At 61.2% G+C, this 24,741-nt stretch overlaps 1 protein-coding gene across 4 annotated transcripts; it reads right to left on the bottom strand.

Moving 5' to 3' along the window:
- On the bottom strand, positions 1 to 21,561 carry FZR1 (fizzy and cell division cycle 20 related 1). 4 transcript variants are annotated; one of them, XM_024134126.3, is made up of 15 exons: positions 21,412 to 21,533; positions 8,414 to 8,484; positions 8,058 to 8,140; positions 6,771 to 6,896; positions 6,608 to 6,671; positions 6,403 to 6,530; positions 5,790 to 5,872; positions 5,202 to 5,385; positions 4,277 to 4,342; positions 3,710 to 3,812; positions 3,442 to 3,626; positions 3,061 to 3,294; positions 2,657 to 2,761; positions 2,113 to 2,214; positions 1 to 1,754 (listed from the first exon to the last, which is right to left on the bottom strand). In XM_024134126.3, the coding sequence occupies exons 3-15, from the start codon at positions 8,124 to 8,126 to the stop codon at positions 1,713 to 1,715; spliced, it is 1,491 nt and encodes a 496-aa protein (XP_023989894.1). In that variant the 5' UTR covers positions 8,127 to 8,140; positions 8,414 to 8,484; positions 21,412 to 21,533; the 3' UTR covers positions 1 to 1,712. The 4 variants fall into 4 exon arrangements, with proteins under 4 accessions (XP_023989894.1, XP_023989893.1, XP_023989895.1 ...); XM_024134125.3 differs by lacking the exon at positions 8,414 to 8,484 and having other exon boundaries at positions 21,412 to 21,561; XM_024134127.3 differs by lacking the exon at positions 8,414 to 8,484 and having other exon boundaries at positions 2,122 to 2,214; positions 21,412 to 21,561.
- Positions 21,562 to 24,741: the final 3,180 nt, after the last annotated feature.

Raw genomic sequence — 24,741 nt, 5'->3', positions numbered from 1 at the left:
CCCAGCTGGGCACGACCCACATGGTTTAATGACGGCGATGCTGAATTCCAGGAGGAGCGAGGTTCCCCTGCGCCAGGCGCCTGCACCCAGCCCTGCCGTGGCGCAGGCTGACGACGCGCGTTTCATCGTTTCGTGCCCGTCTGCGCTCCCAGGCTCGGGGCCTACAAGCAGAGCCAGGGCAGGGAGGGTGCGGTAGACAAAGGACTGCTCTCTTATTAAAAAAAAAAACAACAAAACTCAAACAAACAAAAATAAGATCTGGACCCATCGGAATACACACATCTATGTACACTGTCCCTGCTCGTCCCCGCCCGTCCCCAGCAAGCAGCCGGGATGGGCCGGGAGGCGGGGCCCACCCTTCCCCGAGTTCATGCAGGCTCAGCCGCCTGCCCCTCCGAAGGAGAAGACCTTAAGAGCTGTGACCTCTGTCTCCCCCAAGGGAAGGGCTGGGCCACTGCTCTCCCCCAGCAAGCCTTAACATTTTGGGGACTGATTTACAAAAACACAGAAACAAATGCAAAGAAAAGTCACAGATACACGTACACACATGCACACGCGTGGCTGGCCGAGCAGAGCACAACCGGAGGAGCGGGGGCTCCGGCAGAGCCGCGGTGACCGGTGGGGCTCTGCGGGGCCTTCCCTGGCCACGCTGGACCCCCGCCCCGCCCAGGCCATGTCCATCAATGTCCTCCGACCTGGGAAGGGGAGAGGGAGGGAGAGGAGGAGAGGCAGGGTGGCTGCTCAGGCCCCTGGCCACACACCGGCCCCACCTTCCTCCTCCGTCTTCTCCAGGTGCAGCCGAGAACAGGGCAGAGGAGGACAATGAGGTGGGCCCAAGGTCAGGGGGAGCTCAGGAAGCTTCTGGGGGAACCCTCAGGTGCCCCCTCCCCCAGCTGAAGGCGCTGGACAGGACCCACTAGGGTGGCCTGGAGGGGAAGGGGCTGGGGAGGAGGGCTGGGCGCCCGCAGGGTCAATTCTGCCCTCAAGGTTACCCTGACCGGCTGCCCAGCAAGCTGCAAGAACCACAGTCGGCTGTGACCCCGTGAGCGACAAGGACAGTCGGGGCGAGCCATGGTGGCAAACAGGTCCCACATCAGTCTCCCTCAGACAACAAGTCCTCCTCAAGGTGACCTCCTTTGGAGTGTGGCCTGCTCCCAACGCCGTGCCCCTGAAAGAGCCACCGGTCGGTCGGCTGCTGGGGCAGGGAGAGCAGAGGTGGCTGCAAAGAAACCTCTCGAGTGGGGACGTCGTTTCGATCCACAGGCCAACCCGAACTGCCATCCTGCCGGGCCCTCCCCCGGCCGACCGGCCTGGTGTCCAGCCGTCTGTCCCGTAGCAGGTGTGGGCAGCAGTGAGCACGAACTTCCGGGCAGAGCATGAAGCCCCAGCGAGGTGGTGACGGACACGGACTGAAGGAGGCGGCGTCCAGGAGGCGTCCATCCCGCTCCGGGCACAGCCGTCTGAGCCGGGGCCACCCAGGGTGCAGGGATCCGGAGGCCCCACGCCTGCTGGTGCCCGAGCCTGGCCCCGCCCCAAACACCGGCTGACAGGGTTCACAATCAGGCTTTAATAGAACCTTCAGGGTCTCTCCAGGCCCGGCTCCCGCCCCACCCTGGCTGCCTGTCTTCCTCTGGGGCCCGTGTTCGGGGGAGGGGAGGGTCCATGCACGCTGAGAGGTGGTGCTCTGCAACCAGGACTGCACGGCCACGGGTTTACCGGATCCTGGTGAAGAGGTTGAGGACGGACACGGATTCCTGCAGGGCACACAGGAGCGACGCTGAGCCCTCGGTCCGGTGACCTCCCGCAGGGGCCAGCTGCGGGGCTGGGCCGCTGGGCTGGGTGCCAGCCGCTCGGGCACGGGAAGGAAGTTCTGCCTGGAGGGACCCCGAGGCTCCGGGCCTGAGGAGGGGCCTGTGCGGGCACCTTGCGCGGCGAGTGCCCCAGGATGTGCAGGGACACCAGGTGATGCAGGAGGAGAGGGGGGTGTAGGGATCCCGGGGAGGGCCCAGCTGACGGGGTGACTGGGGCTGGCTGAGCGGCGGGGACGGGGGAGGAGGCCCCAGGGCAGGCTGAGGGCACACGCGTGGGGGAACATCTGGCGCTGATACCGACCCACTTTACCTTTGTCGAACGGGTTTTGCTAAAGACATTCCAGAACCTCAGGGTTTCATCTCCAGCACCAGTGACTATGGCCTCTCCATCAGGGGACATGGCCTGCGGGAGAAGAGAGACCCCCCGCTGCCCTTGTGGCCTACGGGCAAAGCCGTGAGAACACAAAGGACGCCATGCCCCACTCTGTGCAACTGGGCAAAGGATTTGCTGGTTTAAGCACAAAACTTTTTTATAGAAAAAAACAAAATATTGAAGAGTGATTGGATTTGGGGAGGGGCTCCTTTCTCCAGACATGTGCAAATGGTTATTTGGTGAAACATCTAGAGATGATCTGAGGGATTGGATGTGGGTTATTCGTGGCATCTTCTATTTTTATGTGGAAACAAATACCTGGAGATTATAAAGGCGGGCAGAGCTGTCCCTGCTCACAGGGCAGGGGCGTTGGTGAAACAGATTCAGAGTGATGATGCTGCACCCTGCCGTTCAGTCCCAGAGCCCGAAGCTGGGCCAGATGGAGGAACTGGGCCTGGCTGGGGAGACTCACCAGGTAGAGGACCCGGTAGGAGTGCCCGGTCAGCTTGGCCACCTGTGTCAGGGATGGGTATTTCCAGACGAGGATCTGGTTCTGTGAGTAGCCGTGCGTGCTCACCTAGGGGACAGAGAGAACGCTGTCAGAGCCTGGGGCTCCCCACTCCAGTGGCCCCAGGGCGCAGACCCCCCCAGACACACCCACCGAGGCACAAGGACACCAAGGCCCGCCTGCAGGGTGCAGAGACCACAGGTGTCAGCCCTCAGCCCCGCACCCTGGTCGATGACTGGCTCCAGATAGGGAACCACACGGCACATGAGAGCCCTCGGGCCTCTCCTGCCGTCACCGGGCACAGGTACCGGGTCAGCTTCTGCCAGACCTGGACGGCCGGGGCCTGGCCTCCTGCGCCCCGCACTCACCAGCTCATTGGCGTGCTTGGACCAGGCGAGGTTGCACACCTGGGAGCCGGTGTCGATGCACTGCAGCGGCTGCCCTGTGAGCGTGTTCCAGAAGCGAATGCAGCGGTCGGCTGTGCCGCCGCCGGATGCCAGCAGCCCGTGCTGGTGCGGGGACCAGGCGATGGCCTTCACGGCCGCCAGGTGCTCCGTGTACTGCTGCACGGGGCTCAGGCTTGAGTGGTTCCAGACCAGCAGCTGTGGGGACGGGGCCGTGAGGCCCAGGCAGCTTGGCCCCCAAGGGAAGGCAGGGCCCATCTTGGCCTCCCTCGGGGGGCACCCATCACCCCTGCTCCACGGCAGGGGCGCCGGCGGGGAGGGAGGGAGGGCAGGGGCTGGGCCTACCTTGTTGTCGTTGCCCCCTGAGGCGAGCAGCTGGTGGTCCGTGGACCACTTGAGCCCACACACCTCCTGCCGGTGGCCCTGCAGCCGCCGCTCTGACTGTAAGGGCGGCGTGCGGATGTCCCTCTGCAGGATCATGCGGTCCCGGCTCCCAGACGAGAGCTGGTCGGCGTTCCAGGCCAGCGCCCCTGCGGCCGGGCAGAGGGTGGGATGAGGATGTGGCCCGGCCCCTCGGGACCCACCCACCCCCAGCCCCCGAGCGGCTCCTCACCGACGCGCGCCGTGTGGCCTTCCAGCATGGACAGCTTCTTCCCTGCGGCCGCATCCCAGATCTGCACAAAGCCCTTGTGTGTGCCGACGGCCACCAGGTTCCCCTAGGACGACAACGCGGGCGAGGGCGGGCATCAGGCCCGTGTGGGGACCCCTTGCTCGGGCGGCCGGGGAGCTCCTCTCACCTCCCCGCGGCAGAGCCTTGGGCCCACTTCTTTCAAGGTCTCTAACGCACGCCCCTTCGGACACCCCTCCTAGGAACTTCCTGGGCAGACGGTCGTACAGAGAGGGACTGTTAAAATCCATGCAATGCACCCCAAGATCCACATGCTTAAACATGTGGAGCGAGCCTGCCCCAGAGTCTCTGTCACTCCAATCATCTCTACCAGGCTGGGGACAGCTCGGGGCACAGGTGTCACTGGGGCTTGGACAAGTGACCACAAGGCCAGATTCTGGCTCCTCTGGGTCTCCAAGGCCCCCAACACTGTGGAGGGCCCCTCCAGTGAGGTACGGTCGACCTCCCTTGGGCCAACCCTGCCCAGCGGGGTGATGGGGCTAGTGTACTGACCCTCTCAGACCAGCCCACGGAGGTCACCGAGTCCCCTTCCACGGAGAGGTCACAGAGCCGGGTCACCTGGCGGAAGGGGGAGCAGTTGGTGCCCACTGCTCCTTCAAGGCCCAGACTGTCCATTCATCCACCTGTTTGTCCACCCATTCATTCATTCATTCACACCTCAGGCCTGGGGGCACTACCGTCAGCGCTGGGACCAGCAGAAGGCGGCTGGGGGGTCGGGAAGCCATAGGCCGGGAGGGGACACACCCCAGCACAGGGATGCTGACTGCACAGAGCCTGGAGGGACGCGGGCATCACGTCCGGGGGGGTGGTCCCTGCAGGGACACCGCACTCACACACACACACGTACCCGACTCCCGACCCACAGGCTGCCGGGTCGGGAGTCGGGTACGTGTGTGTGTGTGTGAGCGCGGGTGTGCCTGCCTCCCTGTGCTGGCTTCGCTCGCCTTCTCTGAACCCACTTGCATCTGGTTTTGTCCCTCAAACGCCCCACCTGCAGGGTCTTTGTGCCCTGCAGACCCTGAGCCCACATGTGTCCAGCAGCCACTCCGAGGCATTTACTGCTGGGTGGGAGACACTGCACTCAGCCGAGCCCGGACACCGCGCCTCTTCTGCTGGCACGGGCAGAGGCTGGAGCTCAGGCCGGGGAGCAAGGCCAGGGAGCAAGGACTCCTGACTCTCGGAAGCCAGCCCAGGGCAGGGACGGGCGTGGGCCTCCGCTCACCCCTGCTGACTGACCCCAGGAGAGTCTGCACACTGAGGAGACAGGCCTGGGAGGAGGGGGTGGCCGGGAGCTGCCCCAGGCTCTGGAGGCCCCCGGCAACACTCCCACCTTTCACACAGGCCCCGGCCCGGCTCGGCTACTGTAGGAAGCCGCTCTGCCGCCCCCCAGCCCGCGCGCATGCTCAGCGGCGCCCACCTGGCTGGTGCAGGCGCTCCACAGGTACACGCAGGTCCCCAGCCCCACGCTGAGTACATTGAGGGATGACCAGTCCACCAGGTTCAGGTAGAAGTCGTCCTGCAGCTCGGGCGCGTCCAGGACCTTGAAGGGGATCTTGGAGATCTTGCGGGTGGGTTTCCGTGGTGACCGCAGTAACTTCTGACTGCAGGGAGAGACCGAGGCAGAGACTTGGCAACAACTGCACAGAAGTGCGGAGACGCCATCTCCTCCCGGTGGCCCTGGGAGGCTGCGTCATTTCCCGCTTGTCCTGACTCTGTCACTGTGTGATTCCAAACCCGTGGGTGACCCCACGGCCACCGACCCCTCCACCACTGGATGTTCAGCCGCCCTGAGCTCCGACAGCCCCGCCTTCCCCTCTGCCCGGCACCTCCTGCAGGACCCCTCCTGGGCTCCCAGCACCTGGTCTGGGCCCGCAGCAAGTCCCCAATGAGGGGGGTCCTCTGGGCCACCCCGTACCCCGTACGCAGCTCTAGAACTGATGGCAGCTCCTGGGCCCTGCCGGCTGCCCCCCAGCCCCACCCGCGGCCAGTGCAGGTCTGGACTCACCTTTTGTTGCTGACGGGGGACAGGGAGTAGGGAGACACGTCATTGCCATCGTCGGGGCTGGAGCGCTTGGTGCTGAGGGAATACTGGGGGCAGGGGACACCCACTGAGTGGATGCTGCGTCCCTGAAGCCCTGGTGCCCTGTGCCTGAGTCCAGGGTGCGCTGAAACTGGGAGGGGCTCTGACTAGAGATGCGCGTTCTGGGCAAACCAAGCCTCGCACCCAAGGCGTCCTCCTGCAGGGCTGCTGGCATCAGCCTGTCTCTCCAGCCCCCTTGCAGCCACCAGCCAGCCCCCTTGCAGCCACCAGCCAGCCCCTCAGCCCTGAGTCTCCTGAGGGACCCAAGCCAGGCCTTCTGGCGCTGCCCTGGGGCCCAAATGGGGAGGTGGGCTTCGGGGCGGCTCAGGCTGAGGCCCCGCCCCTCCGCCCTGCACGTGGCACCGGTCCCAGGTCCCTCCAACCCGCAGGCGCGCAGGAGGGTGACAGGCCTGGTGAGAGGCACAGGGTTAAGCGGGCCCCCGTGCCTCTGGTATTCCAGCCCCCCGGCAGGGCTGAGACAGGAGGAGAGGCCCATGGAGGCTGAGACTGGAGGCCGGGGGCAGCCAGCGGGGCTCACCGTGAAGAGGCCTTTCCTCTCAGGCGTGGAGGGCTGCAGCCTGCGGTCCTCCGTCTGCGGGTCCTGCACCTTCTCGATGCCGGCACCGAGCAGTTCGTTCTTCAGCAGAGCCGAGTAGGCCAGGCCGTCTGTGGGCACCAAGCTCGGTGAGGCCAGGCTGGGGGGTGGGGCGGAGGGGGCGGGGCCGGGGGGTCTGAGTCCCAACCTTTGCCGTTGTCCGAGGTGGCGTCCTTGGCTTTCCGGTTTTGGCTGGGAGATTTCTCATTTTCCTGCGGGACCGGGAGGGGAAGGAGGTAGGGCTGAGTGGGAAGGACCCGGCCCGAGCCCCAGGGCTGCGCGGTCAGGGTCCCTCTCCCGATCCCCCTCACGTTGATCCTGTGGAAATTCACGCTCCAGTTGGCACCGGCTCTCGAGGGGATGAAGCGGTCCCCATGCTTGCTGGGGGAGGACACGGGGGAGTTGGCGGGTGTCAGGGTTCGCCGCATCTCTGCAACCTGGAATGATGGCAGGGCAGGCTGGGTGCCTCAGAGCCCCCAGAGCGCCCCAAGGCCAGCCTCTCCTCCCCGACTGAGGCCCCGCCCACTGTGCCTCCTTGCCCTTGGCCTCTGGCCGCTGAATGAGGGTTTGATCTTGGTAGCGACCCACGTGCTGGAACCTGCCAGCGGCACCACGTCTGGGGCTCAGTTCGTCCGTCCGGCTCCGCGGGTGGGAAGAGGCCAGGGAACGAAAGCCCGACAGTGGACACCGCCACGTGCTGAGATCCATTTCTCAGCGGTCACCAAAGGACGGGAACGTTGACAGCACAGAACAAAAAGCATCTGTCCCCCAACACTGAGAGCTTGCCATCCTGCCAACCCCACTCCCCGCACACAAGGCTATTCATACCCCATCAGACCACAACCCAACCCCAGAACCAGGCAGTGGGAATGTCCCAGGAATGTCCCTTTTTCTACAAGGGATCTGCTGTAGGTTGAACTGTGTCCCCCAAAAGGATACGCTGAAGTCCCGAACCCTGATACTTGGGATGTGACCTTAATTGGAAATAGGGGTTTTGCACGTGTCATCAAGTTGAGACGAGGTCATACTGGAGCAGGGTGGCCCTAAATCTAAGGCCTGGTGTTCTCAGAAGAGACAGAGACACCGGTGCACAGAGGGAGGGGGGACGTGAAGATGAGGCAGAGACTGGAGGGTGGGTCTGTAAGCCTAGGACTGCCGGCAACACCAGAAGCTGGAAGAGGCAGGAAGGACCCCGCCCTGGACGGCCCAGCGCGGACGGAGCTGAGAGTGTTGAGAACCGGCGGGCGCAGCCTGCAACGTGTCGGGAGCCCAGGACAGAGAAACACAACACGGCGGAGGGGGTGGGGACGCAGGAAAGAGCAAGACAGGGCCCTCCCGTGCCACCATCACTCCTCTGCCCTGGCCACCCACGAGGATGAGGGGTCTGTGGCCTCGGCAGTGGAGGGCAGCGCAGGGAGGTGCTGGGGGATCTCACACCTGGCGTGGCCGTGCCGCCGACGGGGAGGACGTGTTTGTCGCCTGTCGGCACCTCTGTTCTCCGAGGGCCAAAGCCCAGCAGCTGCCCACCCCCCCGTGCCCCAGCTCTCCCCGGCTGCAGCGGGCCAGGACAGCGCTGGCGGGGCAGCCCTGGGACTCACGCAGGGCACCGCGTTCTCGTTCTGGATGACGATCTGCCGGAGGAGGCGCCGCTCGTAATCCTGGTCCATGGCGGGCCGTCGGCCTGGGAGGGAAGGGCAGAGAGGTCAGCGCCGCGGGCAGCCGTCCCCACCGCCGCCTGGCGAGCACAGGGCACTCCGCGGAGACAGCCAAGTCCCCTGCCAGGTAGGGGCCCTTCCCTCCCAGGAGCCCAGCGGGACGTGACAGGGACAAACGGGCTCCTCTCTGGTTGTTCTGCAGGAACCTTCCACCAGGCCCGCACGCCTTTGTCCTGGTTCTGGCCAGTAGCCCGCTTACCCCAGGCCCCCCCGTCCCACACAGGCACCCATCTCGTCACCTTCCTGCTTCAGACGCTCGAGGCCGTGAGCCGCCCCGGGACCTCGTCCTCGCCCCTTAGCTCCTCAGGCCCTGTGAGGGAGGCGGGGCGGCCCGTCAGTTGGGGTCCGCGGAGCTGACCGGGCGCCAGGCCTGCCGGAGCGGGGGACGGCAGCCTCCAGAGGACACACGCCGCCCCCCAGCTCCCACCAGCTTCCCCGATCGCCTGGGGAGGCCTCTGAGGAAGAGGAGCAAGAGTGCCGCAGCGAGGGGGTGCGGAGGAGCATTCCAGAGAGGGAAGAGCGGGCCTGAGGCAGGAGGGCTGTGCGCCTTCCAGGACAGGGCGGAGGCCGGAAGACGCCTCAGAGGGAAGGGCGCCCTTCCCGGGGGACGGCAGGCCAGAGTCCAGGGATGCCTGAGGCTCCGGCACGGGGACCGGCGCCGAGGGGGCCCCCAAGCACAGCCTCCCGCCCCGCGCCTGCTCTGCCCCCACCCCGCGGCCTCGCGCCATCACGGTCACCCTACGCTTCCGGCTGCGGCCCGAGGGCTGGACGCGGGCAGTGCTGGCTAGTTCCGGCCCCCAAGCCTCCAGGCCAGAGCCGCTCTGACAACAGACCAAGTATCAAGAACTCGAAAAGTGAAGGCTGGCCAGAAATTAAGTTTACGAATACAAATTCCTAGGTGTAGTAACCTGGGGAAGTCCACACTTGCCTCTAAAAAAAATTATGGTAAAATACAAGTAACATAAAATTCACCATCTTCACCATTTTTAGGTGCACGGCTCAGCAGCATTCAGTCCATTCACGTTGTTGGGCAACTATCCCCACCATCCACCTCTAGAACTTTCTCGTCTTCCCAAACTGAAACATTGTCCCCATGAAACATTCCCTCCCCATCCCCTTGCCCCTGTTAGCTCCTCAAGAAATCAAATACACACAGCCACACGACCCAGCAACTCCACTTTGAGGTATACACCCCACAGAAAGGAAACAGACCCACACAGAAGCTAATGTTCAAATGCTCTTACCACTACTATTTACAAAAGCTAAGAAGAGAAACAACCCAAGTGTCACCCACAGTGAACGGATAAACAAGGCATGCTCCATCCCCACCCTGGAATATTACTCAGCCTTAAAAAGAAAGGAGATTCTGACACCTGCTACACCATGGATGAACCTTGAGAACATCATGCTCAGTGAAATAAGCCAGACACAAAAGGCCACATGCTGTGTGATTCCACTCACGAGAGGTCTCAGAGCTGTCAAGTCCATACAGACAGAAAGTAAACCAGAGAGAACGTTTGCCCTTAAAAAAAAAAAGACACCTGAGGAAAGTCCAGCGCTCACTACGAGACACTCGGGCCGATCTGCTGAAGTGCTACTTTTGTGCCCCCAAATGGCCTCTCCGAGCTCCTGGGCCTAATCCTGGGCTGAAGCGCTGGCATGAGCCTGTCAGGTCCTTGTCCCTCACCGGGATTATGTGATGCACAGGGCTGCCTTGGTGTGGCTTCGGCCCAAAGCCAGATGCTCGGCCAAAGCGGAGCCAGTTGGGTTAGATCCCACGGGACAGTAACGCAGCCACTGGTCACCTCAGTGTGCCTATCTTATGCCGTGTCCCCTCCACGCGGCCCCGTGAACTGGATGCCTGCACCCCCTTGCAAAGATGAGGCTGTTGAAGCTGGGCAAGGGGTCAGGTGGGGGAAGAGACAGGGCTCCTGCCTGGACGCCCACCCGCCCCCATGCCCACGGCCCTCCCTCCACTCAGCCTGGGGCCCTTCTGAGCCCGTGCTGGCCCAGAGCCACCCATGCCCTGTCGTCGACAGAGAGCAGGCTTCCTGCCTCGGTGAGAAGCGGGGTTGCAACACCTCCACCCCCCCACCTCATTTCAGGTAAACCTTTGGGAGCAGGCACCCCCTGTTGGTCAACGGCTTCCTGCCCCAGCAGGGGTCCCTAGACACATTTTGTCCATTCTGGCCCCAGAACATAGTCTCTGAAATGACGGATGGCTGTCTCCGTCTCTGGCCTTGACCTCCCCCACCCCACGCGCCCACCCAGGGCCCCCCGCAAGCCCTCACCACACCCGACCGCTCCTGGGCAGCAGGGCCATAGCAGGACACAAAGGGGCCCATCTGAGCATCTGGCCTGGGGGGGAGACACCCATTCAGGGGACCATTTCCCAAGGGCAGACCCAGCCGTCTCGCTGACCACAGTGCCAGGCCAAGTGCAAGCCAGAACCAAGCCCCAGCAGGGCCGGCGTCCACAGCAACTAAGTGGTCCGTGAACGGGCTTCGAGTGGGGCCGGACACCCGGAAGAGCCATCACGGCCCTGTTCTAGCAGCTCCAGAGTTGGGCCAGTTGGCTGTCCCTGCTCTGCAGACACGGAAATAAGGCTCAGAGAGCCTGGCTAACTTCCTGGCCCGACGTGTGTGGTCCACCGCGGCGACCCTGACCAGGGCCTCGTGTGCCGCCCGCCGGGCAGTGAGCCCTCAGGAGAGCAGGTGCAGGCGCACTTGGCCGTGTGCTCGGCGGCACCACCTCCAGGGCCCCCACTGCTAGGCTACAGCTCGGGGCCGGCGGGGCCCAGGGGAACGAGGGGCCTCATCATCAGCCATCTAAGCCTCTCGGTCCACACGAGCTCACTTCCGACGGAAACCACGGCCCCTCTGTTCACAGACCAAAGTCACTGTGCCAACGCCCCCGGCAGCTCCCTGCGTGGTCAGACGGCAGGGCCCAGACAACAGCTCGGACGCCGCCTGCACGCCAGAACCTAAGCAGAGCCCAAAGCACCGCGGTCATCTCAGAGCACAGGGGGCGGGAGACTGGTTTCCTGAGATGCGCAAAGAAGCTGCTCCTAAAACGCCACGTGTCCTTGCGCCGGGGGTACGCTGAATCCGAGTCCAGCGAGTACGCCCAACGTGGCGCGCCCCCCTCCATCTGCTGGCGACGTCCCAACGGGACAGTCTGCAGAAGCCCGTGCAGCTGGCGGACGTCTCACTGCTGACAGATGTGTCTTCTGAGGGTCAGAGAGGTTTCTAGTCCCCAACCTCTGGGTATGTTCCTTTATATGGCAGAACGGGCTTTGCAGATGGGGTTAAGGCCCCTGGGATGGGGATGTCCCGGGGGGCCCAGTGGAGGCGGAGGGTCAGAAGCAGAGAGAGATGGGAGATACTGCACTGCTGGATACGATAGAGATACGAAGATAGAGGACGGGGCCACGAGCCAGGGAGGCAGTGCCTCTAGAAGCTAGAAAAGGCGTGAACAGATGCTTCCCTGGAGCCTCCGGAAGGACTAGCCCTGCCCAGTTCTGGATTTTAGCCCCGTGAGGCCCGAGCCAGTCTCCTGACTTCCAGGCCTGTGTGAATAAATTTCTGTTGTTTTAAGCCACTGAGTTTGTAGTAATTTGTTAAAACAACTGCAGGACACGCACGCACTAGGGGCAGGCGGAGGAAGGTAGAGCATGGAGACCACCTTTGCTGATCTTTAGGGAGTGGTGGCTGCCGAGAGGGTGTCCTCAACATGGGCCCTTAGAGGCCTGCTCTCTGCCCCAGCCCGTGCGGCTCACGCGTCTGTCGGAGAGTCTTCATTCACCCCACCAATCCCATGTTTTCTGAGCACCTCCAGGCCTGGGGCGGGTGCTGGGCTGGAGCAGGCAGCGAGGACACAGTCCCACCATGCTGAGCTCCCTGCCTAGCAGGGCGGCGAGCCAGAGACAAGTCACCAGGGGAAGAGGAGCCATGCCGGTGGCGGTGCACCCCAGCGGCCAGCTGTCTACGGAGGGGCAAGGCGGACACGAGGTCCAGATCGGGCGGTGGGTGAGTGTGTGGGGCCGTCAGATGCCAGCATCCAGCCCAGGAGGGTGTCTCCGAGACCCGACCCCTCACAGAGGGACTCGTAGAGGTGCAGGCACGGGTGCAGGGGCTCCGGGACTAACGCCTTCTCAAGCTCTGCCCTTGTAGATGCAGACGGCGTGCCCCACCATGGACGCTGCTCTCTTTCCTAAAGTGACAAGCCGGCGCCCTCGGCGGCGCTCGCCCTGCACACCCAGGCTGCCTCGGTGAGGAGGCAGACGGACGCCAAGGTCCTCAACCAAGATCTCTGGAGGAGAGCGGCAACTCGCAGCATTGGTCGGCCACAGTCACACCCAAACCACATGATGCTGGCGACCAAACTGGGCTGAGCCCCCGCTCCAGCCCATTCTCAGAGCCCAGGGCCTGTGGCTCCGCCAGGCTGCAAGCGGCCTATTCTAGAGAGCGGAGGTGGCATCCGAGAGAGTCCTTGGTCCCAGGACGTCGGGGACGCCCGCCCACCTCCTCTAAGACTGCTGCTTGCCGCACCGCAGAAGACCAGAAGAGCCCGAAGCCCTGAGAGAAAAGGCTGATAAATTCACGTGGAGAAATGAAAAGTGTCTGCAAGCAAATACACCACAAACACAGTTTTCTAAAAAAAGAACGACACAACCGGGAAAAGTACCTGCCACCCTCAGGACAGACCAACGCGGCAGAGAATACCAACAAACGGTTCCCGGAAAAAGAGCCTCGGCTGCACGCACGGCCAGAGGGCTGCGAGCCCAGCCCGGAGCCTGCTCCCTCCTATCCCCCGCGCAACTCCAAGACCGGATGACGCACGCTTGCACCCACTCTTGGCAGGAGCCGGAATTTGGCAACTGCTTTCAGAATCTAAAAACGCACATCCTCTCTGACTTCTAAGAATTTACCCTTAGAAACTCTGGTGCGTGTGGGGAAAACCCTGTGTACGGAGATTTCTCCTCAGGCTGCTTAGGAAAGCAGGGGACGAGAGACGTCTACAGACCAGACGTCTACCTGGAGGGTGTGGCCCGTTTCCCCACAGGAGGCACTGCAGTAAAAGGGGGGGCGGTCTTTGGGACCCAGTGCACGTGACAACATGCTGTGTAGAACAAGCTATTTCTGGAAGGTTTGGGAAGGTCGGCTGGGGAAGAGGAACTAGAGGACAGGGTCAGGAGAGGAAGGAAGCCCTGGTCTTCCTGCCTTGTCACTCTGTGCTTCTTGGATTCTGCATCATGGGAACTCGCCGGCCATTCAAAGAAACGAGCAGCCGGGGAGAGCGGGGACCATACATGCCCTGGCTTGAGACCAGAAGAGTCTGGGCAGCAGGGGCATGGCTGGCTGTGCAGGGGAACGCTCCGCCACCTTTGCTGCGTGTCTGCAAAGTTTCCTAGTAAAAGGCAGAGAGAGAGGAGTGACTTTTCTGTTGAAAACAAGTCCGGAGCACAGACGATCTGCAAGGCGGCTGAGAAAGGCTCCCCCAGGCTGCAGGGGCTTTAGAGTTGCCTCGGGGGACAGAGCGGGGAAGGAAGCGATGAGAGCCTGCTCAGAGGGGCCAGAACCCTGGCCCTAGAGACGCTCTGCCCGGGAGCCGGCACCTGCAGGCTGGTGTCCGCGGTCTGTGAGGTGGGCTGGGGTCCTCAGTCGCTGGCTGCCACTGCCCCCTCTGCAGGGCACTGTCACTGGGAGGCTTGCCCACCCGCCCAGCCAGCCCTTAAGGTGGGTCTCCTCTTTACCCCTCGTGGCCCCCAGAATGAAGAGCCAGGCGGCCCACACCTTCTCTCATTGCTTCAGACTAGCCTTCAGTCTCCAAGCCTCAGCCTAGTCCTCTGGGAAATGGGCATGATCCTGGTCACCTGAAGGGACAGAATGAGGTCCCTACAAGGCTAGGAGTAGGGCCTGCACGTGTCACAGACCGCCTGATCCCTCAGGGCTGCCCTCCTGTGCGCTCCCCACGTTCACCCCCGGCCCCGGTCCTCTCCGAGAGTGAGGTTGACTCATGCTGGATGAAGAGGTCCCAGTGACAGAGCAGGGCCCTTGCTTTCAAGCCGGCTGCTCAACAGCTGGCTGCCCCTCCTGAGGAGGCCTTCCCTGCAGCTCCTTGCCACCCCTGACCTTGCTCGGCCCTACAGCGCGCCAGGGTTCCAGGCACCAGGTACTCAGCAGGATGGTTCACTGTCAGTACAACCCAGGGGTCCTCACCAGGGTGGTTCTGCCCCAGGGGACACCGGGCCAGGTCTGGGGATGTCTGTGGTTGTCATGACTGTGGGTGCCCGGGATGCTGCTCTACATCCCAGCGCCTGGGATGCGCCCCACCCCCGCCCCCAGAGAATGACCCGACCCCCATGTCCACAGTGCTGGGCGGAAGGCCCTGTAGGGCCAGGGCAGGGAGGTTCCCTGGTGAGTGAGATGATGGGGCATGGGCTGGCCCTGGGGTTAGCAAGGACCAAGGGGCCTGAAGATAAGCCAGTGCCCCAGCCCTGTGAGCCCTCCTTCCAGGTGGAGCCGACGGCGGCTGGGGTCCCACGTGAGGAGCAATACCAAGAGCAAGCTTTCACCTCAGGTCACTGCCAGCCCCCAGGTGCGGGCAGGAACCGGCCCTCCCTCCCCCAGCCCACAGAGGAGGAAAGGCGGTCAGACAGGGGCATGTGGGGCAAGACCCATGACAGTGCAGCCCCTCTGTCACTGTCGAGGCCTCCCCAGGGGGTGTGCGGTGCGGAGGGCAGCACGATGGCAGCATCCTGGGCACACCCTCCACTAGTTCACGCCAGGCCTGGAGAGGCCCAGCGAGCACTGCTTCCAGAAGTGCTCAAACTGCAAGTCCCTCAAGGCCTTGCTTATCTTTAAAACCAGTCCTGCTGTTTTCCTGCTGTGAGGCTCAGAGGCCAAGGAGATACCGTGTGACGTGGTTCATGACTCAGTGCTCGAGGCTGAGCACGGTCTGCGTGTGGCATGTGGCCGCCTGCCTGCCTGCCTGCCTGCCCGCGGCACCGCTGACATCTGGGCCATCCTGGGCACTGCAGGGTGTGGAGTAGCCTCCCTGGCCCCCACCTGCTCAATGTCAGGGGAGACTTCCTCCAAGTTGTGTGGATCACAGATGTCCCCATCCGTAGCCCAGTGTCCCCTTGGGTGGGGGCGGGGTGCAGGATCACCCCGAGTGAGGGTAACTCTGGCCTCTGGGGGGGCTGGTCATGCCAGCTCCCCGCACGGGGCACAGGGAAGGGAGGGGAAGAAAGCATGCCAGCAGGAGCCTGGGGACACCACCCTGCCAGGTCGTGTGGGCACTGCATCCCAGGCGAACGGGGCACTGCTCCTGGCCCTGTGGGGAGACCACCAGAACACAGATGAGGACAGTGAGAGCAGTGGCAGGAAGCCCACCTGTGCCTCTCCAGCAGCCAGCGCAGTGCCAGGCAGTCCAGGTGCTTGACTCAACTTGGTCCCCAGGTGCCATCCTATCTCCATTCCACAAAAGACGGGCTCGGGCGGCTGGGGGGCGGCCCAGCTCCATCCCGCCTGCCCCCACCTGCCCACGGCTGCTCGGACTCTGCAGTGAGAGGCTCCCCAGGCCCAGCACCAGCAGTCCAGCCGTCTAAAGCTCCAAGGCCCACTCAGGACTGGTCATCACGGCTACGTGTGCATCGCCGCCGGCCTGCTCCAGCAGGAGCCATCCAATTAGGGATCATGGTGACAAACGGCTGGGGCTCCCTGAGAACCGTCATCTCGGGGCACAGACTTTCAACGGGCCCAACACCTGGGGGAAGCGCCCTCCTTCCCGGAAGCGTGCAGGCGGAAGAACCTGGAGACCGGGGCTGGCTCTGGTGCCCGTCCCCGGCGTCCTGACTACCAGCCCCCGAGAAAGGCGGGGGGCTGGTCGTCTTCTTCCAGCCGGTCTCTGAGGGGTTGGGGGAGAAGTCCCACATGAGAGACCCAACCAGAAAATGGGGGTCGTCCACTCTTCCGCTCCAGTCAGAGTCTGGCTCTGCCTCTTCCTCCTGGGCCCACGCAGGCCGGCCGGGCGGCCCCCTCCTCGCACAATCGTCAACCGGTCCCAGCAGGGTGGACGAGAAAGGGTGGGCTGCAGACAGGGACAGAACTGCTCTGAGTCCTGGCTTCAACCCTTACTGGCTGCGTGGCTTTGGGCAAGCAACTTCTCCTCTCTGAATCTCAGTCTCTTCATCTCAAAGTTGGGGATAATGGGATAACACCGCACGTGCTGTGGTGACCCGGCTGTAGCTTCTGTGAAGCAGCAGGTAGAGGGCCTGACCCAAAGGAGACGCTAGGAAATGGGGGCTGGTCTCACGGGCTCAGTGACAGGCGCACAACAGGTCCCAGACGCCCCTGCTTCCTGCTCCACCGCGCGGTAATGTGGGCTGTGTGGCACGGGAGGTACCCTGGTGGCCACAGCTGCGGGCCAGGTGACCAGGCAGGGCCCCATCTTCTCCCACGCTGCCCCCGAAGGTGAAAAGGACTGGTCTCCCCTTGGAGGAGGGAGGACCATCCTGAGGACATGGGAGGAGCAGGGCTGTGGGCTGGAGGGCTGGCTGTGGTTGTACAAGGCTAGGACCTGGGCTCCTGTGAAGGGAGTGGTCTCCCTCCGCAGAGGGAACACAACGATCTAGCGGCCCCTTATGTCTAAGGGCAGCAAAGGACAAGGCTGGGACTGGCCAGAGTCAGAAAGGACTGTGCCCGGCACTGGACGGGGGACAGCGCGCCTTCCTGAGTGGCCGAAGGGAATCACTAGGAGAGGGAGGCCTGGTGGCAGGGCCCTGAGGAGCAGCTTCCTTTCATGCGTTTGCTCATTCATTCATTCATTCATTCAGCTGAGGCTACTGCCCTTCTGTGTGCAGGGGCAGGAGCTGCAAAGCAGGGAGCCAGAATTACGGCCCACCCCTGGGCTCACAGCCTCAAGGAGAGGAGAATCCCGTCAACACCTCTTTGCTCCGTGACAACACCCCCAAGAGCACACTGCTGGCAGCAGGGCACCTCCACCCCACGTGAGATTGCTGCTCAAAACCTCAGAAATGATGCCTGAAGCGCAGTTTCTCATCCCCCCCACCCCCCCCAGCACACAAAGCACCCACTCCCGTCTGACTTGGTGAAACGTTCAGACCGTAAGGGCGTCTGGGTCTGCAGCAACCCAGAGGATGCAAAGGAAGAACAACTTGGGGGCCACACAACTGTGATTTATGTCGGAGGCCTGACTCTCAAGGCTGGATGTCCCATCAGGACCCCAGAGCCCTTACACATCTCTGCATCTGCTTGCACACCTGCAGGGACAGGGATCTCACCCCCTTACAGGCAGCCTTGAGCAACAGAAAGTGCTTCCTCAATCTGTCTCACCACAGTTCCCACCCATGGGTCCCAGGGGGCGGTGGCAGAAGGAAATGCCTAGTGTGTTTAGGGCAGCCCTGGCAGTGCTGACACTCAGGTGGGTCCTCCTCTGCGGGGGGCCGTCCTGGGCACTGTGGGGGGGTTGAGCAGCTTCCCTGGCCCCGCCCACTGGATGTCCCACCCCTAAGTTTGACAACCACCTAAAGTGGAGACCCTCTGGTTTAGGGAACTCCTTAGGGGGAATAGTTGCTTCCCCCACCTCCCCCGGCTTGAAAGACTAGCACTGACCTCTCAGCTGCTCAGCCCTTCTGTAAGTGCAGAGAGACAGACAGACAGACATGGCCCAACCCTCATCTTTCCCTGCCCCTCTCCCCACCATCCTTCCACCCCTCCACCCAGCGGCCCCTCCTCACTGTGGGACCCAGTGCAAATACAGCCTGACCCCCTTCCTGCGGTGGCTGTCATGCCTGTAGGGATGAGACCCTCCCTGATGGTCACAATGCAATGGTTCCTGGGCCCATTCTGATCTGGGGAAGGGCATGGGGGGTCTGGAAAGAATGGTTTGGGGAGACTGGGGTGTAAGGAGCACAATGGGGGCAGGAAGAGGAAAAGGTGACAAGGCCAGAATGGCAGTCTCCTGGGCTGTGCCCTAGGGCGGCTGGTGGCAGGGAGGTGGGGAAGGGACCGGTGGAGGGGCTTGATGAGATGTGCGTTTGCAGGCTGGCGGTGGTGCACTGGGCAGAGCGGCAGGGAGCGGGGGGAGCAGGGAGATGGGGCCTGCTTGCCCAGGTGACAATGCAGATGGTCCTGAAAAGATGGGCGGGACGGAAAGGAGGGGCCCAGGTGAGGCTGGGGGAAGTAAGGGAGGGGGGAAGGGCAGGTCTGTGGAAAGAGCAACCTTTTCTGGACGCACCGCAGGACACCCAGGAGAGGATCGACTGGCTGCTGGCCGCGTGGGCCTGCAGTCAGGAGCCAGCTTTGGACATCAGCAGCAAATGAGGATAGGAAGCTAAGGGCGAGGGGCAGGCCACCAAGGAGTGCATGCAGAGGCATCTGAGTCCCGATTAAACAGGAGGGCCGCCCCACAAGAAACTGTGCCCGGCTGTTCCTAGCAGCTCTATTCGCAATACGCAGAAGGTGCCAATGGCCCAAGGGCCCCCCAACTGGTGGAAAGACAAACACGATATGGCCCATCCATACGACGGAATACTATCCAGCCACAAAAAAGGGAGGAAACGCTGCAACGTGAACGAACGTTAAAGATGCGATGCTCAGTGAGAAAAGCCAAATGTGAAAGGCCACAAAGGCTCCGGTTGCGTGCCTGTTCCCGACTTAAACACTCCCTGCCTGTACCGGGCAGGCTCTGAAGCGGCCAAAGCCTGGGGGAGGCCAGTGCGGGGTGGGCAGGGCCGTGATCGGTGGAGGTGATGAGCAAGAAGCCACTGGGGCCTGTGAGGGAGCAGACATCAGACCACAGGGAGCTCTTGGGGCAGAAGAGGGGCAGCCAAATACTCCCCTCCCAGCTCTGCAGGCCACCGGCTCCCTGCGCCACCCCCCAGGACCAGCCAGGACCCCCGCACCCACTTGAGCCAGCATTCTACAGCCCCAGCCTGGCCGGGCCCTGCGCAGGGTCTGCGGATGGAGTCCCTGTACTCACAGGCCTCCCGGTCAGGGCTCTAGTCCAAGGTCTCCCCCTCGGCACTGTGGACATTCAGGGCCAGATCATCCTCTGTGGGGGACCGTCCTGGGCGCTGCGGGGTGTGGAGCAGCACCCCTGGCCCCCACCCCCTCGATGCCAGGAGCGGCCCAGTCATGACAACCACAGATGTCCCCAGACATCACCAGTGTCCCCAGTTGAGAACCTCTGCTCTAGAAGAGACGGATTACAAGGGTGCTGCAAGTTGGCTGCTTTCTTAAAGACGAAGTCCCTTGATGCTAGCCGGAAGTCCCCGGGATCGACCCTCCAGACTGAATGACTTTGGATCCTCATCCGTCTCAGTAACACTGAGCGAAAGGTCCCACAACCAACCCCACTCTGGGCCTCCCCAAACCCAGAAGTCCTGGGTATACAAAACCTGCCCCAGTCAGAGGCCCCCAAATCTACGAATGGCAGGAGACAGAGGACCTGGTGTGAAAATCGATGCAGACCCGCTTCTGAACACTCATCAGGCTCCGAGGTCCTCCTTGCCCAGCCCCAGACAGATAGCACCAGCCAGAGCACAGATTCTGAGATCATCCTGGGAAATGCTCACGGTGGCACGCTGGCCAGCAGTCACGTGAGACGCGGGCCCACCGGCCATAGCAAAGCAACTGTCCTTTGAACCAAGAGCTGTCCAAGGACCAGAGACCCGGCGTTTGGAGGGGGAGGAGCCTGCATCCTTAACACAACCCTCTTGGACCAATCCAACCTCACTCGCTATGCAAAGCACCGCTGGGCGGCCAGCACACCTATTTCCACTCTCAGGTTTAGAAGAAAATCCGGCTCAGCATGGCCGAAACAGAAGGGGCCCTCGACATCAACAGTCACGACGGCCCACGAGACATTCTGCCCATAAATGGGCCAGGGGGACAATGTGTACCTGCCGGCTGCATGAGGTCTGGGTGGACGGTTTTTCTTTAGGTAAACTGTCTTTGTTCCAAGTATGCTAAGAAGTGGCGGGGACCGGGGTGCGCGAGGAGAGTGGGGTGCAGCCTCACCAGCTAGAGGCGTGAGGTCATCGCTTAGTGGACTGGGGGTGGCGGGATCTAGTTCCCAGTCTGAGAGGCACCTTGAACCAAGGGATGACTTGAGGGGAAAGAGAACAGGGAAAAACCAAACGGGTTTAGGCTGGACAGCTGCACAACAGTGGGACTCGGGCTTTGAACTGGGGGCAGGTCTGGACAGTGCAGGACCAATGGGAGGTGGGGGTCAGTTTTTAGCAGGGAAAAACGGCTGTGACGGCGTGACTGTGCCACATTTGCGGGATCCGGGGTGGCCGGGCTGGTGCTTGTTGGAAGACCCAGAATGGTCCCGGATTGGAGGGCAGTTGGGCACCACCAGGCGGTGTCACATTTTGGGGAGGTCAGTGGCGAGATGGGAGCGCTGGATTCTGGGTGGGTCATGGCCAGAATGGGCCAAGCCATAAGGGTGCGGGGAGCAGAAACCAGACGGGCTGGGAGCCAGTGGGGCACTTATGTATTCAAAACTCGTCGCCTAACTGCTTCCGTGTGCCAGGAGCAGAGAGGGGCGCGGTGAGCACGATGGGGAGCCCATACGGGCAGGGTCTCCGTACCTCAGCCCGGCTGTTCCAGGGTCCACTAGCCTCAGACTGTATTTTATCGGGCGGGGGGCGGGGGCTGGTCCGAGACTGGGGGAGCTGTGACAGCTCGGCGGGGTGGGATTTTCAATTTGGGCAGGCCCCAGCTGGATGGTGTGAACTTGGGAGACCCGGGGTTGACAGGCCAATGATGAAGAGCACAGATTAGGGCGTGGGCCTGCCGTTCTGGGGGACGGAGTGGCGAGTCCCCCGGTTTGGGGCGGGGAGCGGTCAGAGCTCAACCTGCTAATTACAAAAGGATAGGGACGCTGACTGCGCGGGGAGGTGGCGGGCTGCAGGTGTCTCTGCTTGCGGAGGTCACGCAGGGCCTGCTCTAGGGGGAGGCTCGGACGTGGGGGTTAGGACGGGAGATGGGATGCTGAGGTCACCCGGGCCTAGCTCGGCTTGCGGGGCGGCGCGCCGGCGTCCGGCCGGCTCCCGAAGGGTGGGGGGGCCTGAGCTTGGGGGCGGCGGGCCGGGCCGCCAGCTCGGTTTCGGGGGCCGGGCAGGCCCGCGCCGCTGCCAGGCCCGCCCGACTCGGGGGTCGCGCTCGGGTCCAGGGGGCGGGTCCCCAGACCTCGGCCGCCTCACCTGGCTCGCTCCTGTCGCCCGCTGTCTCCGCCGGCCCCGCCTCTCCCGGCGCCTCGCCGCGCCCGCCTCCGCTGAGCGCAGCTACGCCGCGTCCGGCCGCGGCCGCCGCTGACGGGATCCCGGGCTCCCCGCTCCTTAATATGGCGTCGGTCGCGGCTCCGCGCCCTCCGGCACCCTCCTCCGGGCGCGCTCCCGCGGCCGGCCCCGCCCCCGCGCTGCGTGCCGCCGCCCCGCCCCCGCACGCCGGGGCCTCGGGTCCCCATCCCGCCCCGCCCACCCCGCGCAGCTGTGTCTGCTCGCCGCGTGCATCTCGGGAGGACGTGACGTAGCCCACGATTCGAATCAATACAGTAAGTGTGGCGCCACGGGTTGCCCGGGGCAACCGCGCGGGAACAGGATCCGCAGCCCGCGAAGGCGGCTACGTGGGAATCCGGGGGAGTGGCTCCTCTCAGTTTAGAGCGTTGTTCTTAGCAGGGGACGCTCGCAGAAACAGGTACCCCTGGACAGACCCACACCGCAGTAACGGTGTCACATCGCGTGATGAGCGCAGGTGAGACCCACAACAGGTGCATGTAAGGGTCGTGCAAACCCCACTGCCTACTGAAACACGTTCACTCATTCAACGGGTTGGAAAAGAATTTCCAGACACAAGGCAGAATGTAAAAAAGATACGTTTATTAAACGGAAGGGTCGCTGCCAGAACAGCGGGCTGACTTTCGATAGGGAGAGCTGACCCCGAGCATGGGTTACTTGTCTTGTTTTTATAGCCAGGGAACAAAGGAACTTGCGAGTCATCTGCTGATTGGGTAGGATATGCATACTTCCACTGTGCAGAGCCGGGGAAGAACAGGACAAATACCCTTCCTTATATGGGACGGGAAAGGAACAGAGCAGAATGCCTGGGAAGGCTAAAAGATGTAATGGTTGCTACGTGACAGAGTGATGGGTCCCGTAACTCTCTGTTCCGGCGATGTTGGCCCTCTGAGTTTATCTTGTTCTTTGTATTTGAAGCACCACATTTCCCCCTCTCTTTAAATAAGCAAATAAAACAGCAATCCTCCTGTAACACTGCACCGGTTCCACCTTGGTTAGCTGTAAGTCTAAAGCTCTCCTATTCTGTACAACCACTCCTGCTGGAGAATTTGTTCTCGTAGAGTGTTAATTTGAGCTGCTAGGTTGACAATCTGTTGTGTGAGTTCGAGAGCTGTCGGGCAGTGAAAATAGTTTAAAAGTCCAGCTGAGCCTGTTCCTATCCCAATGATAATCCCTAGGACTGGTATTACAGTGAGGGCTGCCTGCTTTTATGTGATTGAGAGTATAACGGAAGCAGGATACGGTCACCGATAAGGGTAAGGTTAGGAATAATGTATGCAAGGGTACAGGTCCCCATTCAGTTGGCTGGAAGGCATAAATACACATTGGATCAGCAAAGGAAATAGGTGCTGATTTGTAGGGTCTAAGCAAATGTCTAAAGTGATGTTGAAGTAGGGTTTTCCTAAATGAGTACGGGAATGTTCTATGCCCCCATAGGTGGTAGCTAAAGTCATTCCAGCTGAAGGGGAGAGGCAAGCAATCTTTGAGGAACGGGAAAAAAGTTATAAGCCCAGTTAAAGGAAGGAATAGTACGGTTCCACCCTATGTCATAGTCCTCGGGTGTCTTGAGTTTTCTGTAGTCTTCTTGTTTAATATTAGAGGGTTGGAACCAAAATTGTGGTTCTGATAGGGACAACTTGGGGATGGGCTGGGGCAGATGGAGGTCCCAATAGCTAGCCTGTGTCCAATCGGTGGTAACATTGGGAGGTTTTGGGAAGTAAATGCTGTAGAAGGGGAATCAAAATAGTTACGTATGGGGATAGTTTGTTTTGTCGTCAGTTACGAGGGAAACCCATGTTTGGGTAGGGGAAAGGGTGAACGTATGATTACAGGCCTGGGAAATATTGAGGAATTTACCTACGGGGGCCCTGGTCGAGAGAGAGAGGATACACACAGAAGAGCCGGTTATGCCATAGAGACTGAGGAGAATATGGGCCCTTGAAGGTTATAGTGAGGCCTCTGATGTATGTGGTTGAGAAGTATATGGTCCACTGTAGGTTTTACTCTAGAACTGATGGCCCATCCTGGTCTATCGAAATATGAGGGGGCTAAATAGGATTCAAGTTGGTTCCATTCATCTGGTGGAATGGGAATTGCCTTTAGGCCATACTGACGGAAGACAGTGGTACACATCCAACAGTTTCTGAATGAACCTGGTGAAGACTGGTTGAGGAGTTTGAGGGCTTACTGAACTGGCAGTAAGTATGGGTGACCGCTGTATGTACGCACAGGAATGGAAAAAGGGAGAAGAATCAGAACGGTTTTTAGGAGGCTATGTTTAAGTATTGATAAAGTTGGTCTGGGGTATAATCTTGAAAGTCTCCTTGGAGGGTTTTGTCCCATGCTAACTGATATATGTACTGTCATTGTTGGGTTGGGGTTAGATTCAATAGATGGGGGTTTTGGAGGTTTATATCTTGTAATAAGGAGAAATAAAAGCAGAGTGCTGAGGCAGAAATCCGAGGCCAATCGGAGGCAGACGACGGAAAGGTTATACTGAGGAGTTGACTCATAGCGCACATTTAAATTAGGAGCAGATGGTGTGGGTGGAATTAGAGTTATACCACCTTTGGGATATTTGAGTTAAGACAAAAATACCAAGAAGCAGTTCCACAGGAGTAGAACAGAATAACCCATGGGAGGGAAAAAGCCCAGAAAAAGAAAAGGAGGGTGACAAGATTAAAAAAATCAGGCTATCGAGGCTTGAGGGGGCATCACCTGTCTTTTGAAGAGAAAGCGGAGGCTGTCCAAAGGCTCGCAACTATAGGAGGCATATGGTGAATCACTGGTGGATTGAGGATTCTTGTCCTCTGGAGGAGGGGCTGCCTTTAGTCATGACATATGGATCCAAGGAGTAAAGCCTTGTATTTTGGCAGCTGTAGGGGTGGCCAGCAGGGCTTGGTATGGTCCTGTCCACACTGCTTCGAGTGGTCTCCGTTCCTGTGGAAGGGTCTTAACGTATACCCAGTCGCCTAGATATAAGTGGGGAGCAGTTTCTGAGAAATTGGGATCTGGCTTAGGACTATTTTGGTCCTGGTATTCCCAGATATTAAGAGTCAATCATAACGTTGGGAGATACTGTACTAAATAGTGGGTCTCTGGATCGCCCAGGAGGTCTGTGCTTAAGAATGATCTTCCACAGATTTCATAAGGACTTATATGAGGCCTGGCCTTTGGAGTGATCTGGACTCTTAAGAGAGCAATAGCAAGAAGGGTGACCCATGTCTGGTGTGTCTC

This window comes from Physeter macrocephalus, unplaced genomic scaffold, assembly GCF_002837175.3.
Source record: "Physeter macrocephalus isolate SW-GA unplaced genomic scaffold, ASM283717v5 random_163, whole genome shotgun sequence".
NCBI classification, from domain to species: domain Eukaryota; kingdom Metazoa; phylum Chordata; class Mammalia; order Artiodactyla; family Physeteridae; genus Physeter; species Physeter macrocephalus.
The sequence above is the reverse complement of the archived record's forward strand: the minus strand, read 5'-3'. Positions and strand labels throughout refer to the sequence as shown.